This window comes from Musa acuminata, chromosome BXJ2-11 (genome assembly GCF_036884655.1).
Source record: "Musa acuminata AAA Group cultivar baxijiao chromosome BXJ2-11, Cavendish_Baxijiao_AAA, whole genome shotgun sequence".
NCBI lineage: Eukaryota > Viridiplantae > Streptophyta > Magnoliopsida > Zingiberales > Musaceae > Musa > Musa acuminata.
Genome location: NC_088348.1, coordinates 20,295,764 through 20,318,817, shown reverse-complemented (window position 1 = coordinate 20,318,817; position 23,054 = coordinate 20,295,764). Strand labels below are relative to the sequence as shown.

General features: G+C 40.7%; 2 protein-coding genes and 1 non-coding gene across 3 annotated transcripts; 1 reads left to right on the top strand and 2 right to left on the bottom strand.

Annotated features, from left to right (window-relative positions):
• Positions 1-10,585: 10,585 nt before the first annotated feature.
• Positions 10,586-15,220, bottom strand: LOC135626240 (2-carboxy-1,4-naphthoquinone phytyltransferase, chloroplastic-like). The gene is made up of 10 exons (XM_065131413.1): positions 14,786-15,220; positions 13,679-13,782; positions 13,477-13,548; positions 13,244-13,382; positions 11,773-11,888; positions 11,593-11,692; positions 11,468-11,506; positions 11,262-11,372; positions 11,111-11,176; positions 10,586-11,014 (listed from the first exon to the last, which is right to left on the bottom strand). The coding sequence occupies exons 1-10, from the start codon at positions 15,083-15,085 to the stop codon at positions 10,904-10,906; spliced, it is 1,158 nt and encodes a 385-aa protein (XP_064987485.1). The 5' UTR covers positions 15,086-15,220; the 3' UTR covers positions 10,586-10,903.
• A 121-nt stretch (positions 15,221-15,341) lies between these two features.
• Positions 15,342-15,425, top strand: TRNAM-CAU (transfer RNA methionine (anticodon CAU)). The gene is given in 2 exon segments: positions 15,342-15,379; positions 15,390-15,425. It is a non-coding gene; the product is annotated as a tRNA-Met (tRNA).
• A 1,640-nt stretch (positions 15,426-17,065) lies between these two features.
• On the bottom strand, positions 17,066-22,247 carry LOC103971314 (transcription elongation factor SPT4 homolog 2). The gene is made up of 5 exons (XM_009385305.3): positions 22,043-22,247; positions 21,661-21,752; positions 21,164-21,219; positions 17,467-17,528; positions 17,066-17,351 (listed from the first exon to the last, which is right to left on the bottom strand). The coding sequence occupies exons 1-5, from the start codon at positions 22,181-22,183 to the stop codon at positions 17,301-17,303; spliced, it is 402 nt and encodes a 133-aa protein (XP_009383580.1). The 5' UTR covers positions 22,184-22,247; the 3' UTR covers positions 17,066-17,300.
• Positions 22,248-23,054: the final 807 nt, after the last annotated feature.

Below are 23,054 nucleotides of genomic sequence, written 5' to 3'. Positions count from 1 at the left end.
AATATTTCATAGTTCAAAATCCATTGAAATTAGGAAGATCCTCATTCTAGTCTTCCAATATGTGTAATACATCCTATTAAACATGGGTGAACGTGTAATTGAATGGCCCTCCAAGTTACTAGCAAATGTCATCTCTTTTGGGTTTAAAACCAAATAAGAGTGAACCTTGCTTTGATTCCAATTGTTAGGATCAAGAGCAGACTAAGAGGGGGGTGATAAGACCCTGAAGTCTTATCGTAAAAAGAAGAAGAGAAGGGGATGATCACTTCGAGGGGATCGGCCTCCTTGATCGCTTCAAGGGGATCGGCCCTCCTTGATCGCTTCGAGGGGATCGGCCTCCAAAGGTTTGTCAAAAGACAAAATAGTATTTTTCATAGATAAGCGAAAAGAAGCAGTTACATCTCTATTTATAGAGTTCCGACTTTAGCTAAACTAAAGAAGAAGAGAAGGGGATGATCACTTCGAGGGAATCGGCCTCCTTGATCGCTTCGAGGGGATCGGCCCTCCTTGATCGCTTCGAGGGGATCGGCCTCCAAAGGTTTGTCAAAAGATAAAATAGTATTTTTCATAGATAAGCGAAAAGAAGCAGTTACATCTCTATTTATAGAGTTCCGACTTTAGCTAAACTAAACAGACTTAATAAATATGCAGAAAATAAAAGGAAAGCACAGAAAATAAAAGGAAAAATAAAAGGATCCTAACAATCCCGCCTCCTTCAATTCAGCCTTGTCCTCAAAGCTGAGCAACATCAAATTCTGGAAACTTCTCCTTTAGCATGTTGTAGGACTCCCAAGTGGCATCTTCCTTTGGTAAGTTGGCCCATTGCACCAGCACTTCAGTTACAGGATGTCTGCGGTACATGACAACTCGTCGATCAAGTATGACCTGTGGTTGAGCTTGAACTTCCCCAGTAGTAGAAGTGTCTGGCAAGTGGCACTGCACTATTGCATCGTCACCCAATTTCCTTTTAAGGCATGCAACATGAAAGACTGGATGTAGTTTAGAGCTAGCAGGCAAATCCAAGCGGTAGGCCACTGGTCCAATGCGTTCTAATACCTTATAAGGCCCAAAAAACCGAGGAGATAGCTTCATGGAAGATCGGACCTTTATGGAAGTTTGCTTGTAGGGTTGAAGACGAAGGAAAACCCAATCACCTACAGTAAATTCTCGTTCACTTTGGTGTTTATCAGCTTGTTGTTTCATTCTTGCTTGTGCGGCTGTGAGGTTATCCTTTAAAAGCTGAATAATCTTATTTTTATCCATCAATTCCTTGTCCACTTGATCAACTTTAGAAGAACCAGGTACATACTTTGTAATTGTAGGTGGGGGTTGGCCATAAATTGCTTCAAATGGAGTCATTTTAATAGAAGAATGGTAAGAGGTATTATACCACCACTCTGCCCAGGGAAGCCATTTGACCCATTCCTTCGGTTTGTCGCTAGTAAAACATCGGAGGTAATTTTCGAGGCACCTGTTTACCACTTCAGTTTGCCCATCTGTTTGTGGATGATAAGCAGTGCTCATATTCAGCTGAGTACCTTGTAAACGAAAAAGTTCTGTCCAGAAGGAGCTAGTAAAAATCTTGTCTCTGTCACTAACAATTGAACGGGGACTCCCATGCAATTTAGCTATGTTTTCCACAAAAGTACGAGCAACACTTGCAGCAGTATAAGGATGTCGTAAAGCACAGAAATGAGCATACTTTGTAAGTCTATCCATGACTACAAGTATAGTACTCTTTCCTTGAGATGATGGGAGACTGTCAATGAAATCCATAAATATGTCGGTCCAAGTAGCATCAGGAATAGGGAGGGGTTGTAGTAAGCCTGGGGTGGCTATTGTCTCACTTTTGTGACGTTGGCAAACATCACATTCAGCAACAAATTTCTTGATAAAATTTTTCATACCTTTCCAGTAAAAAAGTTGTCGAACTTGCTTATAAGTACGGAGAAATCCCGAGTGACCAGCAATTGGTGATGAATGGAACTCCTTCAGAATTATTGCTTGGCAAGAAGAATGTGGGGCAACTACTATTCGGCCTTTATAGCGCAAGTCCACCGAATCCCAACTATAATTTGAGATAGAACCTGGGGCTTCTTCTAAGTTTTTAATGATGTTTTGGATCTCAGGATTATTTGACCATTCCTTTCTGATAACTTCCAAAGTCTCGCAAATAGGAATAGAAATAGCTACTAGTTCAGCTTGTTCTGGAAGGCATGAGAGGGCATCGGCTACTAGATTCTCACTCCCCTTTTTATAAATGATCTCATAATCGAATCCCAGTAGCTTTGTGACCCATTTCTGTTGCTCTGGAGAAGAAATCTTTTGCTCTAGAAAATATTTGAGGCTTTTGTGATCAGTGCGTATTTGAAATCGTCGACCAATTAGGTAGGGTCTCCACTTTGTGACTGCATGTATTATAGCTAGCATCTCCTTGTCATAAATAGATAAACTCAAATGGGAAGGGGAAAGAGCCTTACTAGCATAAGCGATAGACCGACCTTCCTGCATTAATACAGCCCCTATTCCAGCTCCAGAAGCATCAGATTCAATTACAAACATCTTATTAAAATCGGGCAAAGCCAGCACGGGTGTAGTAGACATTGCAGTTTTCAAGAATTGAAATGCCTGAGTTGCCTCTTCTGACCATCTGAATGCATTTTTCTTTAGAAGTGACGTCAAGGGGGCACTAATTTTGCCATAATTCTTCACAAACTTTCGATAATAGCCGGTTAATCCCAAGAACCCCCTTAAAGCTTTGATTGACTTTGGAATTGGCCAATCTGTCATCACTTGGATTTTTGAAGGATCAACTGCAACTCCCTTTTGAGATATGATATGGCCAAGGTACTCAACCTCAGGTTGCCCAAAACTGCACTTGGATTTCTTAATAAAAAGACCATGCTCACGAAGAATATTAAAGACAGTTCGTAAATGTAATAAATGACTTTCTAAGGAATGACTGTATATTAAAATATCATCAAAGAAAATCAAAACAAACTTACGGAGATGAGCCCGAAATATATCATTCATTAAACTCTGGAAGGTAGAGGGCGCATTGGTTAACCCAAAAGGCATTACTAGAAACTCATAATGGCCATTATGTGTCCTGAAGGCAGTTTTCTGAACATCCTCTTCATGTACTCTGATTTGATGATAGCCTGATCGTAGGTCCAATTTAGTGAAGACCTGAGCTCCTCCTAATTCGTCCAATAGTTCATCCACTACTGGAATAGGATATTTATCTTTCACTGCAATGTTGTTAAGTGCTCGATAGTCGACACACATCCGCCATGAGCCATCCTTCTTTCTGACTAGTAAGACTGGGGAAGAATATGGGCTAACACTAGCTCGTATAACTCCTGTTTTGAGCATCTCCGTGACAATCCTCTCTATCTCTGCCTTTTGGAAATGTGGATATCTATATGGTCGGACATTAGTTGGCGCCTTCTCGGGTAATAGTGGAATCCGATGATCATGACATCTAAGAGGTGAAAGTCCGTGTGGCTCTGCAAATATATCCGCAAACTCTGTTAGCAATGATTCAATATTTCCAGCCGGAATGTTCATTGTCATTTCCTTTTCAATGTTATGCAATTGCACCAAAAATCCGGTGTGTGTCTTCCGAAGGACCCGCTCCATCCGATGGCTCGTGATAGTTGTAACCTTACCCCCACGTCTTCCTTTGAGAGTCACCTGTCTTCCATTAATAAAGAACTTCATAATCAATTTAGAAAAATTCCAGGAGACATCACCTAGGGTTGATAGCCATTCAATTCCGAGCACCACTTCATAGTCTTCCAAGGGTAATAAAAAGAAATCCACAAATAATTCTTGACCTTGCAAAATTAGATTTATCTTTGAGCACTTGCTGTCACAGGTTAAAATCCGTCCATCGGCGACCTTGACTTCAAATTTGTCACAACATTCAATGTGGTAAGCTAATCGGGCTGCAATTTTTCTATCCATAAAATTATTAGTGCTACCCGTATCAATCAAAATAGTGACAGACTGGTGTTTAAGAGTTCCCCCAATTTTCATAGTTTGTGGATTAGAGTAGCTAGCCAATGCATGCACTGTATGTGTGACGGCTTCAACATCATCATTAATTTTCACTTCTTCATGATCGGAATCTGATACTTCTACTTCCAGTTCCTCCTCGATCGGTTCAATCATCAAAAGTCTTCCTTGTTTGCATCGATGCTCCTTACTCCACTTTTCATCGCAATGCCAGCACAAACCCTTCGCTAACCTTTCTTTGAGTTCTTCTCGGGTTAGTCTGCTAGTGTTATAGTTTCGACTTGGAGTAGATGAGGTAGGTTGCCTGCTAATCACCTGTTTATTGGCACCTCTATTTCGACGATATTCCACACTGATTTTTTCTTCATGTAGGCGTGCAAATGAAATCGCAGCCATCATAGTGCGAGGTTGACGAGCCTTAACCTCACACCGGATCTCGGGAATAAGCCCTTCAATAAATGTACCCAAAAGTTATCGTTCTGACCAATCTCTAGCTTGGTTGGACAATCTTTCAAATCTACTCTGATATTCCAACACTGTAGAAGTCTGACGAATTTTGGCGAGTTGACCATCAACATTCTCATATTCGGACGGGCCAAAACGAACAAGAAGTCCTCTTTTAAACTGCTCCCACGAAGGAATTCCATGGCAAGTTTCGTACCAATCATACCACTGGATTGCATCTCCATCGAGCTGGATTGAGGCCACTTCTACCTTAGATTCTTCTAGAGTTCTGTGAAAACGAAAAAAATTTTCCGCCCTAGAGATCCAACTGGTCGGATCCCCATCTTCCCATCGTGGAAATTCTACCCTGATACGTGGGTAGTGTGTGTCACCATCCTGGGGACCTTTTCCTGTATCTCTCGATCTGTTTAGCGTAGAACTTGAGCTTCCATCTTGTTGAAACCCACTAAAGTGCTCTAACAAGCTCTTTTTGAAATCATGAAGAGTTTCTTGTAGCCGATTTTCAATTCTGGTTTCCAACGCTTCCATTTGTGCCTTCATTGAGTTATCGGTAGCCATTGCGTACGATTGTAAGTCGGTAATCCCCAGTTCTTGTTTCTGATGTCTAGTCAAGGGCATCTGCACAGTATCCGGGCAGTAGCAGCGACAGTGGCGACAGCCGGCGGCAGCAAGGGAACCCACGCGACTGTGGCGCGGCTGAAACAAGGCTAGAGCAAGTGTGCTCTGTTTCGGTTAAATGCAGAGCAAGGTGTGGCGCGGCTGAAACAAAGGCAGAGCAATGTGTGCTCTGTTTCGGTTAGATGCACAGCAAGGTGAAGCGCCGGCAGCTGGGAGACGAGCGGCGATCGTCGCACGGTGGCCCACAGCGGTGATGGGTCGGCTGGGCGGCAACGGCACTCGAGGGAAAGAGGAGTGCTGGAGGAGGCGCGGCTGGTGGAGGCGTGGCTGGAAACAAGGGCAGCAGCGGTGAGTTGCCCTGTTTCGGTCGCCGTGAAGAGGAGGGGGGCAACCGGCGGCTGCGGCTGCGACCCGGGGTCACGGTGGCAGAGAAGTTAGGGCAGCGTCGCCGAGAGTCTCAACGACGAAGGGGTGGTCCGTTGGCAGGGAGACGGCGCCAGCGATCCTTCTCGCTCGAGCGAGACGGGAAAGCGAGGATGAGAGGTCGCCGGCTGGGGGGCAGCGGCGGCGTTGGTCGATCGGCTGGGACGCAGCGCCGGCGGTGGAAAGGAGGCAGCAAGGAAGGGCACGGCCTGCCGGAGAGCAGGGGCGGCGGTGGGCTGGCCGCAAGCAGAGGAAGCAGGGATGCGTGGCTGCGGCTGCTTTCTCTCTTCCTTTCCTTCTAATTTTTTTTTTTTTTTTTTTAGTTACGTTGCAGCGGGAACGTGCCAAGGATCGCTGCTCTGATACCAATTGATAAGACCCTAAAGTCTTATCGTAAAAAGAAGAAGAGAAGGGGATGATCACTTCGAGGGGATCGGCCTCCTTGATCGCTTCGAGGGGATCGGCCCTCCTTGATCGCTTCGAGGGGATCGGCCTCCAAAGGTTTGTCAAAAGATAAAATAGTATTTTTCATAGATAAGCGAAAAGAAGCAGTTACATCTCTATTTATAGAGTTCCGACTTTAGCTAAACTAAACAGACTTAATAAATATGCAGAAAATAAAAGGAAAGCACAGAAAATAAAAGGAAAAATAAAAGGATCCTAACAGGGGGGTGAATTAGTACAATAGAAAACTTTCGCGATTTCAGAAAATTGTTCATTTTGTTTAAAACCGATTCCGACAAAAATGGTTTTGATTCAATTGAGAGAAGTTGAACTTGAAAGCTTTTGTAAAAGTGCAAGAAAAGATTAAGTAGGTTTGTAGTAAAGTAAATTGCACAAATAAAATGCAAACCGGAATTTAGAGTGGTTCGGTCAAGGTGACCTACATCCACTTTCGGATTCCTCCTCAGTCGAGGTCACCGGCGTCCACTAAAGGCCTTCCTTCAATAGGTGAAGACCAAACTGTTGAATCTCGTATTTTGATGATGAAACTACTTGATATGTGTTTATGTTTTAATCTGCGTTTTGAGTGACGCAGGATGCTTCGATCAGGATGAGACAATTAAAGCAGGAAAAATCATGTTGTGCCGGAGGAACATGTTAGAAGATTGGACGTCGGGCCAGTGGATCGGTCGACGTATCGACAGAAGGCTTCGGGCTGTGGACTCAGGCATTGGGCCAAGAAGAGCGGGTATTGTGCCAAGGATATCGGAGTTGCGGAGTCAACTGGCCGATTGGGCAATAGGCCGCAGGAGAGGACGATGCGCCGAAGAATCGGACGAAGCGTCGAGGGACCAATGACATGCCGAACAACTTGGTTAATTACTTAGGATTAATTGTCTCAATCGAAGTTTTGTTATAAGTGTGCAGGATTAACTACGATGAAAGTAAGATATGCAACAGGAGTTGCGCCGGAATCAAGACAATGATCACGTTGGGAGTTCGAGAGTTCGACGGAAGTTCGGACAGTCGTCGGAAGTTCTGCGAGAACAAATCCGAGAAGTCCATGAGCTTGCCAAAGAAGCTCGTCGGAACTCGCCAAGTGGATCGTCGCAAGTCCAGGAGTTTGCCGGAAGTCCGTAGGAGCATCACCGAGGGTTCATCGGATGATCTACGGAAGTTCGCCGGAAGCTCGCCGGAAGAAGCGATTGACGCACTGGAGCAAGTTGCAGTAAATGTCTTAGGAAATATCGTAGTTAGCACAATGATTAAGTTGGAAATGGGAGGTGATCCCATTAACTTAATCTTGGGGCAATTGGGCCCCTGAAAAACCCAAATTGGGCCGAATGGATCAATCCATTCGGACCCTGATTTCTACCAGGCGGTTGAACTGCCCCAGCCAGGCGGTGGCACCGCCTGGGTTCAGTCTCCGAGCGAGACTGGGCGGTGCAACCGCCCCTGACAAGAGGTGGCATCACCTGAGCTCGGTCTTCGAGCTCTGGCAGGAGGTGCAACCGCCTCAGTCAGGCGGTGGCACCGCCTGAGCTCGGTCTTCGAGCTCTGGCAAGAGGTGCAACCGCCCCTGACAGGAGGTGGCACCGCCCAGAGGCTCAGTCTTCGAGCTCTGCCAGGCGGTGCAACCGCCAGATCCCGGAATTCCGGGAATTGACAGTTTTGAGCTCCAAATTCAAACTGGGTTGGGGCCTATAAATACCCCACCCTTTCAGTGCTGATAGTGCACCCAGAAACCACCGAAATTCTGATTTTACATTGTGATTTTGTGAGCTCAAAAGTGTTGTATAAGTTGAAAGTTCTTCTTCCTCTTTTCTTCCAAGTCCTAATATGTTAAGAGAGGAAAGGAAATTCTGTAAGGGTTGTCTCTTAAGCCCGTCAAAAGGAGTGAAACTGTAAAAGGGTGGTTGGCCTTCGCCTATTAAAGGAAGGCCTCTAGTTGACGTCGGTGACCTCGTCGGTGGAGGAAGCCAAAAGTGGAGTAGGTCAAGATTGACTGAACCACTCTAAATCTTGGTTTGCATTTACTTTGAGCATCTTATCTTTACTGCAAACCTCCTCAAAAGCTTACTGCTTTCTGTGTATATACGATTGGGTTTCAAGCTTTGCACTTTCCGAATCAGCGTTTAGACGTAAATCAGTTTTATCGTACGATCATCATATTTCAGTTTGCGTTTACGTTTTGATTTCTATCATAATTGTAAACTGCCTTTATATCTTTGCTTTAGCTGCATCTCGCTTAATCAAGTGATTTACGAATCAACATTTAGACGTAAATCAGTCTTTTCGTACGAATATCATATTTCAGTTTGCGCCTACTATCTGATTTGAACCATAACTGCAAACTGCATTTATATCTTTGCTGCATCTCGCTTATTCAAAAGTTAAAGTGATTTACGAATCGGCTTTCTTACTGAAATCACTTTTATCGAACGAACACAATTTTTTTATCGTAAAAGGTTTTCCGCTACACTAATTCACGCCCCCCCCCCCCCCCCCCCCCTCCTCTTAGTGCTCTTGATCCTAACACAAACACCTCTTTATCGCACTTTCTCCTTTTCCCGAGTTTAGGAGACACCCCTTACAAGTCTCACTCCTCTTTCTTGGATGGTTACAAGGCTAAGAGATGAAGGAGGAGAACTCTAACTTTTACAACACTTTTATGACTCAAGAATTTAAGATTAAGCCAATATTTTCATGCTCTTTCATGCAGAAAAGGGTAGGGTTTTTATAGGCCCCAATGGCTTCAAAATTGGAGCCAAAAAGTGTCACATCCCCGGAATCCGAGGTACTGGCGGTACCACTACCGTTATTGGGCAGTACCACCACTGGCAGCACTGCTTCAGGTGATACTACCACCCAAAAATCCAGGGGCACTACCTTCCAAGCGGTGCCACCGCCAGCCATATTTTCAGGGGCTAAATTGGCAGCTCACTTTGGCCCAATTCAGCCCTGTTAAGGGCCCAATTGACCCCTAATTAAGTTAGTGGGATTACTTTCCAATCCTAACATAATTTACACTCTAACTATGATAATTAAGACATAATTTATAGTACTTCTTATTCCGGTGCGTCAATTGCTTTTCCGACGAGCTTCCGACGTACTTTCGGCGAACATCCGACGAACTCTCGTCAATATTCCGGCGGACTCCCGGTAAGCTCCTGGACTTTACGATGATCTTCTTGGCGAGTTCCGACGAGCTTCTTTGGCAAGCTCCTAGACTTCTCGGTTAGTTTCGGTAGAACTTCCGACGAACGTCCGGACTTCCGTCGAACTCTCGAACTCCCAATGAGATCTCGATCTTGAATCCGGCACAACACCTGCTTTATGTCTTACTGCTATCGTAGTTAATCCTACACACTTTTCTCAACATATAGATTAGATCAAACAAATTACAATTGACTTTATCATCAAAATTTGAGATTCAATAGGTACAACCGTCTGCAGCACTGACATTGGGCGGTACCACCGCCTTCTCTAGCGGTACCACCGCTTGAGAGACTGTGTTTGGGCGGTGCCACCACCTAGTCTAGCGATACCACTATTGACACTGGGCAGTACCATCGCCCAGACTAGCAGTACCACCGCTGACATAGTCTCGGAGACTGTGCCATTGATGGTTCTATTTGTTGGGTTACTATTTGGATCTTTCACTTGGCCCAACACGACCCAAATTTGGGCCCAATTGGTCCCTAATTGAGTTGGTCGAATTCTAACCCAATTACGCCTAAAACCTACTTCGATCTAGACAATTATTACAAAGCTAATCAAATGTTGTCCGGTATGTCATTGGTTCATCGACGCCTCGTCCGATTCTTTGGTGCATCGTCCTCTCATATGGTCTATTGCCCAATCGGCAAGTTGACCTCCATAATTTTGATTTCCTTGGTGTAATTTTCGCTCTTCTTAGCTTAATTCCCGAACCCATAGCCCGAGGCCTTCTGTCGATACGTCGACCGATCCTACAGCTCAACGTTCGATTCTTCCTTCTTTTAATTGTCTCTCGCTGATCGAAGCTTCCTGCATCACTTAAAGTGTAAATTAGATCATAAACACATCAATTGGTTTCATCATCAAAATCCAATATTCAATATTAAGCGTCAAAGGGGTCAGGTCGAAGAATCCTACCAATTGTGCAAGACTCTAACGCATCTAAGGAGCATCGCAGAGCAATGCAAAGTATCATCAGACAAGTCCAAGTGGCACCTCGGAAGGACTCTAAACTTCCTTCAATAGATAAACTACACCTCGAAGGAACCGCAGGTCGATCGTCACGAGATAGAAAAACCTTAGGAGTCCAATTATTATCTTAGTCTCACACCCGAATCGCACCCAAGTAATCCACTTGGATTTCTAAGACGGATTCATGCTTTCGGGACTAAATCAGATAGTGTTGACTCTCTGATCAATGACACTCAAAATAAACCAACACCTTAGAAGTGTGGCCAAGATGAAACTTCTGCAGATCTTAAAGAAAGATTGCAAGCCTATATAAACCATTCTGCTTCATTCTTCAGTGACGCTACATCAGACCCACAAGTCATTCAGAAACATGCCAATGTAAACTCCAAGCATAACAATGACCAAATCACCAAATAATGTGTAGTGTAGTAAGAAGAGGTGGGTGATGGACTTCCACTATTTTGATTACTAATAATTTCATACAATCATTGTAGCAAAATGACATTCGAACTTCTGCAGACAACTTGAAGATAGAACAGTACACTATAAAGCTTTCACAAGTGGCACGACAAATCGTTGAAGTGCATGAGCTAGTTGATTGTTCCATGTGCTATTGAGGGAGAACAATCAGCTGATGAGTGAATTAAGCTCAACAACTGAAAGTATATTTCATGTGTAATTCTGTAAAAACCATATCGATCTCTGTTCAAAATATCTGATGAAGTTGAAGACTCCCCAGTCGTCATGTTGTAATTCTAGTTCTGGCCAAAAGCAGTCCAAGAGCTAATGCACTTCCGAATAATGCGTGTAACCTCACACAATAATATTTCGCCATGAAGATCTTGATCTTATCCTGTCATATAAGTGAATTGTTAAGCTGTAAATCAACACAACAAAACAATGAAGAAGATATTTGTGATGGCCTTGTGGGGTAGTAAAGCTGGCTTACATCATGATTTTTTTCGACGTAGTCGATCACCATTTTACCCATCGGAATGGTCAAAGCAGAAAGGAACTAAAGAATAAACAAGGATGTATAAAATATAAAATGACCGAAAATAAATCCTGCCATATGAAGAAAAAAATGAACAGCCACTTACAACACAAGTAGCTGGAAGAGCTTTGCATAAACCAAAAACCAATGAGAGAACATAAAGTGAGATGACTCCATATTTCACTACTTTAGAGCCTGCTCTGGTGCCAATTCTAACCTGTTTTCATTTTGATCACTCAAATACTTGCAATTCCTTATCATAAGATTAATGCTTATATGGCTTGTAGTATGCTGATAACTTATGTAAAGTACCAGTGGTGACATCTTGCCAACAGCTTGATCTCCATCAATCTGCAGATATTTGATCACTCAAGTTGAATATAATTTACCACCTAAGCTAGGTACAGGGAAAGAAGGTATGAATAGCAATCACATACCTGGTGAAAATGGCTGCAGAAAAGAATGAGGGTGGTTGTCAGACCAACAAGGAATGATGAAAATAAAACTCTACCGGTTACTGGGAGAGGGCTTATTCCACTGTCAAAATGAATAAAGTGATTCGATACTTGTTGTCTATCCAAGAAAAAATGCAACAACATGCAAATGATATGAATTACCTAGATAAGTTTCTGCTGCTGCTAGAGAAGTAGAAAGCTGTAGTGGCAAACGGACCAAATGCAGCAAAGCATAATGGTTCTCCCAGTCCTTGGTAGCTCAGGCGACATGGAGGGCACTACAACAGAAGAGACTTTGGTCAGGTGAAACAGGGGCACTATGATGGAAGAGACTTTGGTTATGGTGAATATTCATCAATTCATATCAGTCTGTGCCATACATATCAACTTTAACTGCAGCGATAGTTTTATTCATCATATGGAATGTTGGCAAATATATATTTCATGTTTGGTCATACCAATCAGTCTGTCCCCAGGTGCTTCTAGAATAGGTTAAAATTACTAACATTTGCATGCATTTTCCCATTGATAAATTGAACTTTACACTTTAATGTCATTATCTATCTTTGGAAAAGAAGACATAATACTGTTCAAAATCTTGCAAAAGAAGTAGAAAACACATTAAACTCACAGCTCTGTCATGTTTTTCATACTTCTTTGTCACTTGAAATTACTGGAGTGCTACTTCTTTTGACTCCTGCTATTGTTGTTACCTCATTATTACTCAGTCAGTCGCTTTTCGTAGTGATAAGTTAGAAGGCAGATGTTAATATCACCTATTCATTAAAACATTTTATGTCCTCGGAACTAATCATATAAATCAAGCAGGCCACTGATGGCAGGTTTCAATGGTACCACATAATTGCAATTGAAAATATTATCCATCAGTCTACAAACAGCTTTTCCCGAGTAACCCAATGCATTGATACCAACTCAAAAGCTGCACACATGTATGAGCGCTATGACCTAATAAATTAGCAATCTAAACCAAGACACTTAAAGAATCCATTGCTAAAACATATGAAGCAGTACCTTTAACAGTGCACAAAGCTCCATCCCAGTTGAACATGCCTCTGACAGTCTGCATTAAGAACTATTGCAGAAAGTAGATCTACTAAGCACTATACCTGGCAAAAGAGGTTGACAACCACTTGTTGGGACCTCATGCAACATCATATATTTTGTAGAAAGACTAAATAACATAGCTAAACCATTGAGCACCAGTAGTAATATTTTTCACAAGACACGAGCATTTTGCTCTTGAAAGTGATCTTTGAACATCCAAAGAACCTCTCGGTTCACATAACTTAATGACTGAAGTTTAGGAAAAAGGATCTCCTAGACCATCTCGAGTGTTATATGTCTATGATCGTTAAGGAGATAGAGGAATTCCGAGACAAAGCCTTGCAAGATTACCACCCAAGTTAACATCCGTAATCATGTGTTCAGTATTCATACTAAGCTAAGATAAAAGGCTAAACTGCAAATCATGACAAAAACGAAAAAAGTGATTACCAATAACTATGAAAGCCTCTGCAAACTAAAAAGCTGTATGTAGCTTTTAAAGCACAATATGCATATTAAAAGCATTTGAAACTAGAAAAAGCTTCCTATATCAGCAGCAAGTGGATACCTGATAAACATACCCACAGAGGATAGCACATGTCACCAATATAATGAAGCGGATATCTCCTGCCTCTGCACATGCCCAGAAAAGGCCCATGAAGCCAAGAGCAAGTGATGCATTTGCCGCAAACTGTGTCACCCCACGACTTCTCGATATGTGTAATATAACAATTGTAATTTCATTTTTCAATCAATTTAGCCAAGTATATTCATGAATATCTGAATGAATATTCAAGATACCTGCCAAGTATATTGACAACAGATTCTTTTTTGTTTTGATCTGCCCCCGTATCAAAATCATAAACATCATTACTACATGCAAGAGGAAACTAAACATAAGCCTTTCCCTTGCAAATTTATAAGAATTATATGTCAAAACAAAAAACTTAAATAGTCCATTTTGTATTACTAGACAGCAAGCTTACTGATGTGCTGCAATCACCTCAGATTGAGCCAAGTGATGACTAGAACTGATGCAAATGACAGTACAAGATAACGGTTCAAAGAAAATAATCCTGATTGGAGGTAAGCTGCAGCACACCCTACCTGTCATTGGGACAATAAAGCACAAAAAAAGAAAGTTGGATTAATAAAATCATAAAAAAGATATGATATATTGCGGATAAACAACTGATAATATCAAATGGTTCTTCTGGCAATAAGAATTCATACACAGCAGATCACGACCAAAACAGCAAGCAAAAGGAATTCATACTTTAAGAACACAAAATAGCATAAAAATTGCAGCATGTGTTACTATTACATTGGTTTAAGGAGAACTTTGTTCAATGGTCATCAATAATTAAGTATATATGTCGTTGAGTCACTTGTTAGCTTAATCTGTATCTCTTAGTTATATTTTTTATTTGAATACTTTTGTTTTTGCCAAATTGCCCGAAGCTTAAGCAAGGTAGACCTTCTAAAGACCCCTTTTGAAAAACATTAATTCCTTAAGGAGATGTTAAACCATATACCCTAAAATCTAAACTGGCACAGAGGGAAGAGCTCCTCAGTAAAAAATAACGGGTGAGCAATAAGCACACTGCACTTAGTAGTTTATGCATATATGACTTGAAAGGCAAAAGCTGGTTATCCGTTGCTGGAAGTAAGCACCTGAAATCACATGAGAAAGCATACAACATATAAGACATGATGTTAATAAGCAAGAAGAATAGCTCTTTGGGTAATACCATAGAACACCAGAACCAAAACGGCCAGGAAAAAGAATTCATATCTTAGGATATCAAGATACCACAAAAATTGCAGCATACGTTAAAATTACAATGACATTGGAGAGCAAGTTCATCTGTCTCGGAGTCCGTTTATTGTCCTAAATTAAGCACCTGATATCATGATCCGAGCAGAGAAAACCAACACATGATTGAACCACTTAAAATGGCACAATCGTCTTTGAACTAACAAAAAAAGAAAAAAAAATCCGACCTTTACCATCACAAGAGATAAAAATGAAATCTTCACATCGGATTGATATTCTCCCAAAGCAAAGGAATTCAAATCACGAATCAAAACCAAGGAAGCCAGAACCGACCGAGAGAGGAACGAGGGCTACGGAATAGATGGGCAACTTGGCGGCTCGCCACAGAAGCGTCGCCCTCGAGACGCCATCCTCATCTCCTTTGCCCACCGCCTCAGCAAAAGACATCTGGCACGGGGGAAGAAGACTGGTCCTCCTCGCAGCCACCACCCATCTGCTCTTCGTTAGGGGAAGCCAGGCCGTGGATTTTTGGAAGATGGCTGGAAGAGGCGGTGGAGAAGGGAGAGATGTAGTAGAGAGGAGGAGGGAGGGAGGAGGAAGGGCGTATGCTGTCGGAACCACGACCACAGCCATCCTTCTCCGAGCTCTCTGTGAGCTACAACAACGGATAAGTGTACTGGCTTACGATTCAATGCACAAAGCTCTCTCAGAGTTCTACCAGGTGATTGGAGGAGCCGGTGGATATCCTATGCGGGCTCCAATGCTTGTTCCAATCATCAGTTGCACAAGCTCTCTGCGGCTTGTTCCAGGTGATTGGCGCAGGGGGTGCTGCAGATCGTGTAACAGTCAAAAAACATTATCTATTACTAGTGGATAAAATATGCATCCTGGGGTGGTGGCGCAGTTGGCTAGCGCGTAGGTCTCATAGCAAAGAGTAATCCTGAGGTCGAGAGTTCGAGCCTCTCTCACCCCAATTATCATTTTATTTCTTTCTGAAGGTTCTCTACAAAATTTTTTTGAACCTTCTAAATAACGAAAATATTATGTAATGACATTTTTTTACATTAACGTCTATCCTTTTTTTTTTTTTTTTTGGGACCTCCTTAATATATAATATTCTCTTATACTTTAATAAATATAAATTCTGAAACAAAAAAAATTCTATGATATTATCTTATATGTTTATGGGCTAATTATATATTACCTTTGTTAGTTAGCTATTTTAACATCTCGATCTTGGTACTTTAAAAAGTTATATTGGTATTTCTATCATTTTAAAAGTAAAATATTTATGTTCATTTATCCTAACGACATCAGTTTTATTGATGAAAATATGAAAATAAAAAATAAAAAGATAATTTAAACATTTGGTGATGGACATCAACGTCGTTGTAATTGTCTGGCCACCTTCAACGACGATAAGTCCCACTCTCACCATGACGCTATCTCCCTTCACGAGGAGCACACTACCGACCTCATCATCGCTCGCTTTGTGTCAACACAAATGGTGGGTAGTCATTCCTTGTTCCCTCACTCATCTGACATCCCATTCTCCTAAAAGTAGTGTCTTGGAATCTCCAAATCCCTCTTCGACCCTGCTGGAATCTCCAAATCCCTCTCCACCCCCTCCCTCCACTCGAAACTCTTCACCATGCGTAAAAAACACTTCGTTGCCTCCCCCAACCCGTTTGCAACCACACTCGCCCGACACCATGCCAAAGAGGGTGGCATCCATCGCCAACCTAATTGCTTTAATGGCCTCCTGTAATGATTGATATCACCCTTTGTGGCATGATGTGAGCTCGTTTATATCATCGTCATCGTGTGCGAGGCTATTGGAGCATAGGATGAGCACAACTATGAATAAGTCATGGGAGACGACAAGATGCTTCTTACACGTTGTGGAGAGTTCTGAGTGGGAGCAGACCGAGAGAGGGAAAGGATGGAGAGAGGGATTTAGGAATTTTGAGACGTTGCTCCTAGGAGAATGAGACGACAAAGGACCAAAGGAATAGAAAATGACCACCACCAACTACATCGACACAAAACAAGCGACAATGAAACCGATGACGTGCTCATGACGACAAATGACATCGCAATAAGTACAAACCCTATCATCGTTAAAGGAAACCAAACATCTATATCAACATTAACATCAATGACACCATCATCCGCCACCAACACCATCTACCATAAAATATTAAAATTATTTTTTATCTATTATTTTTATATTTCTATAGATAAAACTAACATCGCTAAAATAAATAAACCTAAACGTTTCAATTTCATAATTATAGGGATAGCAATGCAACTTTTTAAATATAAGGATCAAAATATTCAAAATAACTAACTACATAAGTTAATATATAATTAACCCTACTTTTTTCATTTTGAATATCCTCCCCAAATAATTTTTTTAAAGTTCTTAAATACTGAAAACATTGTGTAGTAAATTTGACAAACAACTTATTACTTTGATACTATTGTTTTTTTTCTTTTTGAACCTCCTTAGTACATAATATCATTTTATAATTTAATACATAGGTTCTCACACTGGTAATCATATGACATGACGTGATTAACTTCCTTTGCTCCATCTAGTAGTACTAGAGATTGGTCCGGTTCTTAAACTGATTAGATTTTCTATCAGAAATTTCTTGTTAAGGTTAGGCCTCCCATAAGACGACGTCTATGAACCTAACTGGAACAATACATAAATCATACACAAAAACCGTCCCTGTAAAGGTAGATTAACTCGATTCTGCACCCCAAGTGGTTCTGGTCTGTCTGGCACAACCACACAGTTGATGCGCATTTGCTTCGGACATAAGAAACTAAGTCGAGCAATTTATGCACGCTTAGGAGGCACATACTGAACATTGTTATCGGCACAAATTGCCTGCACCAGCAGAGATGTATCAGACTTCAGTTTATTATATTCTTTTATTACTCCAAAATATGCATCAGACTGCCGTTGAAACTACTGAGATCACAAACCAAACTGTAAGACATACCTGATACTCCTCTGGAAGTTCTTCAGAGACTGCCAGTGTATAGCATCCGGGGATATACCTCCCTGTAGATGCCATAAGAAGGGCTTACATGTTGATTTATGAATTGGAAAAAAAGGGGTTTACAAGGCACTTTAAAATATTGCAAAAAAAAAAAACACAAGAAATGATGCTAGTTCCTTTTATCTGAATTTATAATACCAATCATAAACAAAATTTCCATAACCAGATTTTAACAGATAAACAAGTAGGCAAAAATTAACAGGAACTTATGTTTTAGTCTTTAACATTTAGGATCAACTGATCTTGTAATCAGAAGGCCACAATTTAGATTCCTAATGGACTGTAACATTGGGTACCAGACACCAGACAAGTGATCACCAATACTTGATGAGAGAGTATTTATGATCTGAATGGGGGAAAAAGGAGTAAGCTTAAGTACCAAATATTTGAATAGGCAACATGGTATTTTGCAACTTTCGAGGTTGATATTGAGCTACAAGTTCCACTAAAATTAGTTTGGTCATGGTTTTCTCCCTTCCTGTATCCAGAGCTTCTTTGATCTTTTGTCAACATATCAGCCTCATTGGGGTTCTAGTGTCCCATCATAAGACCACAAAATACCTCACTGTGAGCCTAAAACAATCTTTAACACCGATATCTGACTGTCGTCAGCCGATGAGCATGCATCTATAATTTCCTAGTCACACGTGGATTTTGACTTCTATGCTACAATCATCTAATGGGAAGAGTTAATTCAGTAAAAGGCAACCAAGATGTTACTCTTGCGATTTTCAATCCTGAAATTGTCCAAGATCACTCGGTGCACATGAACAACAAAACACACCACCATTTCAAAATTTCAGAAACCCAAATCAGGATTTTAATCCGGGTGGATCATCAACTAAAAGAGATAACTCACAAGTCTTAGTCTAATCAAATTAAAACAGAATATAACAATAATTATTGCACATCTCAAATGATTGAAATTGCTTATGTTTATCTAGAGGAAGAGAAGAGGGGAGGGGGGAGGCGGAAGAAGCCACTTGGATCACTTAGGTTCCTTGAAAATTCAGACAGATGGCTAAACAGATAGAAGCCACAAGTTCAAATAAAATGAATGAGAAAATCAGTCTTATCATAAGTTTATAATGGTCTTCTATATTATACTGGTTTTCTTTTAACAAAGACATTAGTTGAAGGGTCCATATGAATCCTTTGTAGTTTAAGTACAATGCAAGTGCTTTGCCTTTTGCAAAAAGCTTTTCTACAATCAGAAAACTATAAAATTTGATCCATTTCACCGAGTTGGAAGTTTGGAATCCATTAAGTCTCCATTTTTATAGATCCTGAACTTGAGTTTCTGAGTTAGAACTATTCTAAGTGATACTGATGCAATCATATCCTGTTTATCCTGTCTTCATGGAACAATTGTATGCCAGGTCACCAAGATATAAGACTAAGACAAATTATAGTCATATAGTCCCACTTTCTAGCCTTCATCCTAGCATTTTTTTAAGGTTCCAAACACAATTCTGAGGTCAACTACTAATGATTCACAACTGGAAAGAAGCTCTGTCCAATTACATAAACTTTGATGAAATGTCTTCTAGTCAAAAACTCATATAAATCAGCTGTGCTCTATGCCATATTTAGTGGCTCAATGGACCAGACAAAAGAGAGCAGTCACTCTAGGTTCTTTGGGCCAATATAAGAATACCTAGAATATTCCACATGCACATCCATTATAAGCGTAAGACATGCTTACACAGATCTTCACATGACTGCAGGCCATCCAACTATGGGCGGATGCTGATATTACATTTCAGGTTGATGTTTACACTAAAATGCAGAAAAAAGATGGAAAGATAACATTATGTTAAAGTTAAATGACAACTATAACGCAACTATTGTTGCTAAATAGTTGGGACAGTGGCTTTATGGATCTTTCTGTCATTACCGAGAACTGATAATGGCAATGTTATTATTCTCCTTAGCTCTCAAGGGACCAATAATCTGTTACAACATGCCTCACCTTTGTGGTGCATCTAGACATCTTGTTTTAACGTGTATAAAGCACTTTAAAGTTTAAACCATTTATCCTCTTCTGACTTTCAGGTGGCACTATCCATCTATACCTATGTTTTCCAGTACTAATAGCATCTTGCTCCATTTACTTTCATTAATGTTGCATCCTCATATCTAGAACAGTATCTTTTTGGATATGTATTGTATCCTAAGTGCCAATAATTTCACTCAGACCAAAATTGATCTCAGAACCATCTCAAAAAAGTCTTTCATCAAAGGGGCATAAATGATCACATATCAAAACATAGTCGAAATATACCTAAAAAAATATCTAAAACATTTTTTATTTCATATCTTTTTCAGTTATGCCATTTCATATGTTTGGTCTTAGTGCCACTTACAAAAGAACTCTTAATATCTGAAGTTTCTGTCCATATCTACTTTACATTATGTTTACTTCAAGTGAGCCACTAAAGTAGACTTATAATAGAAGTTGTCTGAGTTCAGATCTTTGGTTCACTGAACGTAGGGTGGAACCCAGAAGTTGAGTTTTGACAGCTTTGGTTTTGATAAAAGTGGACTTCAGTGAGAGAACCACAAGGTCATTGGCAAGTAGGAACAGAAAATTAGTTATCTGATTTAAATACAGGGGCATGTATGAACACAAACACTATTCTGAAAGCAGGGTCTGCATTTCTCAATACCATAAATGGGCACCATGGCAATGCTGCATGGAGGCCACGCAGCAATGGATCCATGCCTCATAATACTTAAGTCGGTTCTTGCTCATATGTTTGCAATTAAGATGTTTTTCCTATTCTTCTTCTCTAATCATGGGACACCATTAGGTTGCAATTTATAGCTCTACCTGTAATACATTAGCAACATCATGATTTGATCTTCTTGGGACAACCTTTGTCTACCATGGCCAAAAAATAACACCCTTCATTTTTCGTTTTTTTCTTTCCTATTTAGGTCCTTGCTGAGGAGAACAACGAGGTTTATTTTTCTCACTATTCCAATATATAAGCTAAATAGGTTGAGTACATAAGAAACTATAAGACTACCTTTTGTTCATATATTTCACAGGATCTTTTCCTGCCTTGACTCACTTTTGATTGCTTTGTTTCCTTCATGCATTCATCATTCTTCTATTCATAAGTTTGTCAATCATCAATATGTTTCATAACTGTATACGTATTACTTTCTGTGTGTGTGTTGGACACCCTAATCTGTTAAAATCTAAGAATAATTTTCTTGCCCTATTGAAACCAGAGAAAGTCCTAGGTAACTTTGCAAATGGAAATCAAATGCTGGATGTGCAGATGAACCTCACTATAACATCCTCATGATCACTGATGCCAAGCAGTCATCAATTTAACAATATGTTAAAACGAATTCATCTGGATTAGTATTGGATTAATAGAGTTATTAGAAAGAAAAATCTACTTCAAACATTATAGCATTCAGAGTTGCACCTTTGTTAAATCTAAAGGATTTAAAGAGTAAAGATTAAACTCATGTCTGTGCACAAAATTTCACATAACAGGAAACTTGGAGCAGAGAACAACTTACGAGGGCATAAACATATCTTGGAACTAAAATTTTATGAGCCATTCAATATCCAAAAAGTTGAAGTGTCTCGAAGCAACAGTTATAACTTCAAGCTTACCAATTCTCAACCATCTAGCAGCCCAACTTCTACTTGGATCCATGACTGAAATTATCCTGCAGAATGTGAACTAACTTTAATACAAGATCAAACATTTCATTTGTAGCCCATAAAACAAGCTCAATCAAATTTAATATTTAGCAGGAAAGCGGCCAATATTGTTTCAGAAAAAAATAAAAAACGGGTAGAAAATAGGCACATGCATGAATCTGTATATAATCATATTTTGGTATTTTTCCTCTTTTATCATGTCACTGCACCAGGCCATGCCAGCAGTCTGAATTAGGAAGAATCTCAAATGGATATGGCAGCTTCACCAGGTATATCAAAGAAGTAGCTATCGGGAAATGTGATACAGCACGCCAAAAACGACAATTGTGCCAAGTTTACAGGGTCAACGATAATAGAGATTCGCAGCCATCGATTTCAGTAAAGATAATTTTGGAAAATCCAAAAGAGAAGAAGCCAAAAGTATTGAGAGAGGTATCACGACATACCCTGTAAAATTGGGGGTGGTGCAATTTACGACATTGTCATGCTCCTTCTCCATCTCCAAGAAGGGGCAGTTCTCACATCCAGATTCCCTGAACTAAACCACGCCACAGGCATCAACATCCACGTAAACTAAAAAGAATCTATATAACAAAAAAAAGCAACGATTGCATCAAGAAATAAACAACGTCCGACAACAACAAATCATCTACAAGAACTTGTAATCATCCAAAACAAAGAACAAAATAAACCCTAAACCTAGCAAGGAATATTGTGATCATCTAAAGAAAACAAAGCAAGATAGAAGTGGACGGCAAGAAAGAGATCGAAATCACAAAAGAAACCCTAAGAGAGCAAGAAGCGAAGTGGCGGGAAAAACGAGGGTACCTGGTCGTAGGTCTTGACGAGACGACAGCGGAGGCAAGCCCTAAGCTCGTGGCCGAAGCTGGTGGGGATCTGGGCGAAGCTTGGCGCCCGATCGTCCTCCTCATCCCCACGGAAGTAATCGCTCCGCTTCCCGCTCGCCATCGCCGCACTCGTCCCTCGCTTCGTCGTGTTCAACTCGGCGATGCGGTAAGCCTCCCTAATTTACCATCAGCTTTAAGTGTCCGATTGTGGCGCCACTCACCTCGCGACTTGTGTTACGATGCAGTGCGAGTAAAAAACTTGCTTTATGTATATTATCGTTATTAAATTATGTCATTTAATATCCACTGAAAATTCATCATAACCTTAAAAAAAGAGAATATTTTATATGTTTTTTCTTCTATATGCTTTTAGACTCGGATAGAGTCATACTAAGCATGATTAGTGTTGATTAATATGATTTATAATATTTAAAAAATTATATGCGATCCAAAACTTTATAATGATAAGTATTTTATATACTAAACCAAAAATATTATTATCTTTGTTTTACCCAATGAATTAAACATGTTTCTGAAAATAGACAATTCATAGTATATCCTCGTGCTTGCATTACGAAAATAAATAATGAATTATCATATAGCATCCACCATGGATATAATCACTCTACTAGCGATCCCTGAAAGGGATGAGGAGTCCTTCGTCAACTATGCCTCGAGATTCACTTAAGTTTGATGGATAATCAATGTGAAGGGTCTGCCGTATTGAACCGTACCGCCCGGTACGGACGGTACGTACCGGTCCGATAAGTTATCGATACGCGGACCGCTTGTTACCGGTCCGAATGCACTGTAGCAGTATACTGTAGCAATGTAGCAGTGTACTGTAGCAATGTAGCAGTGCTACAGTACTCGGTACACCTGGGTGTACCGCTCGGTATACCGTACCGTACCGGTACCGAGCCCAGGTCGAAATATCGGTACGATACGATATTGCGAACCTTGTGTACATCCATCGATCTTTATTCACACAG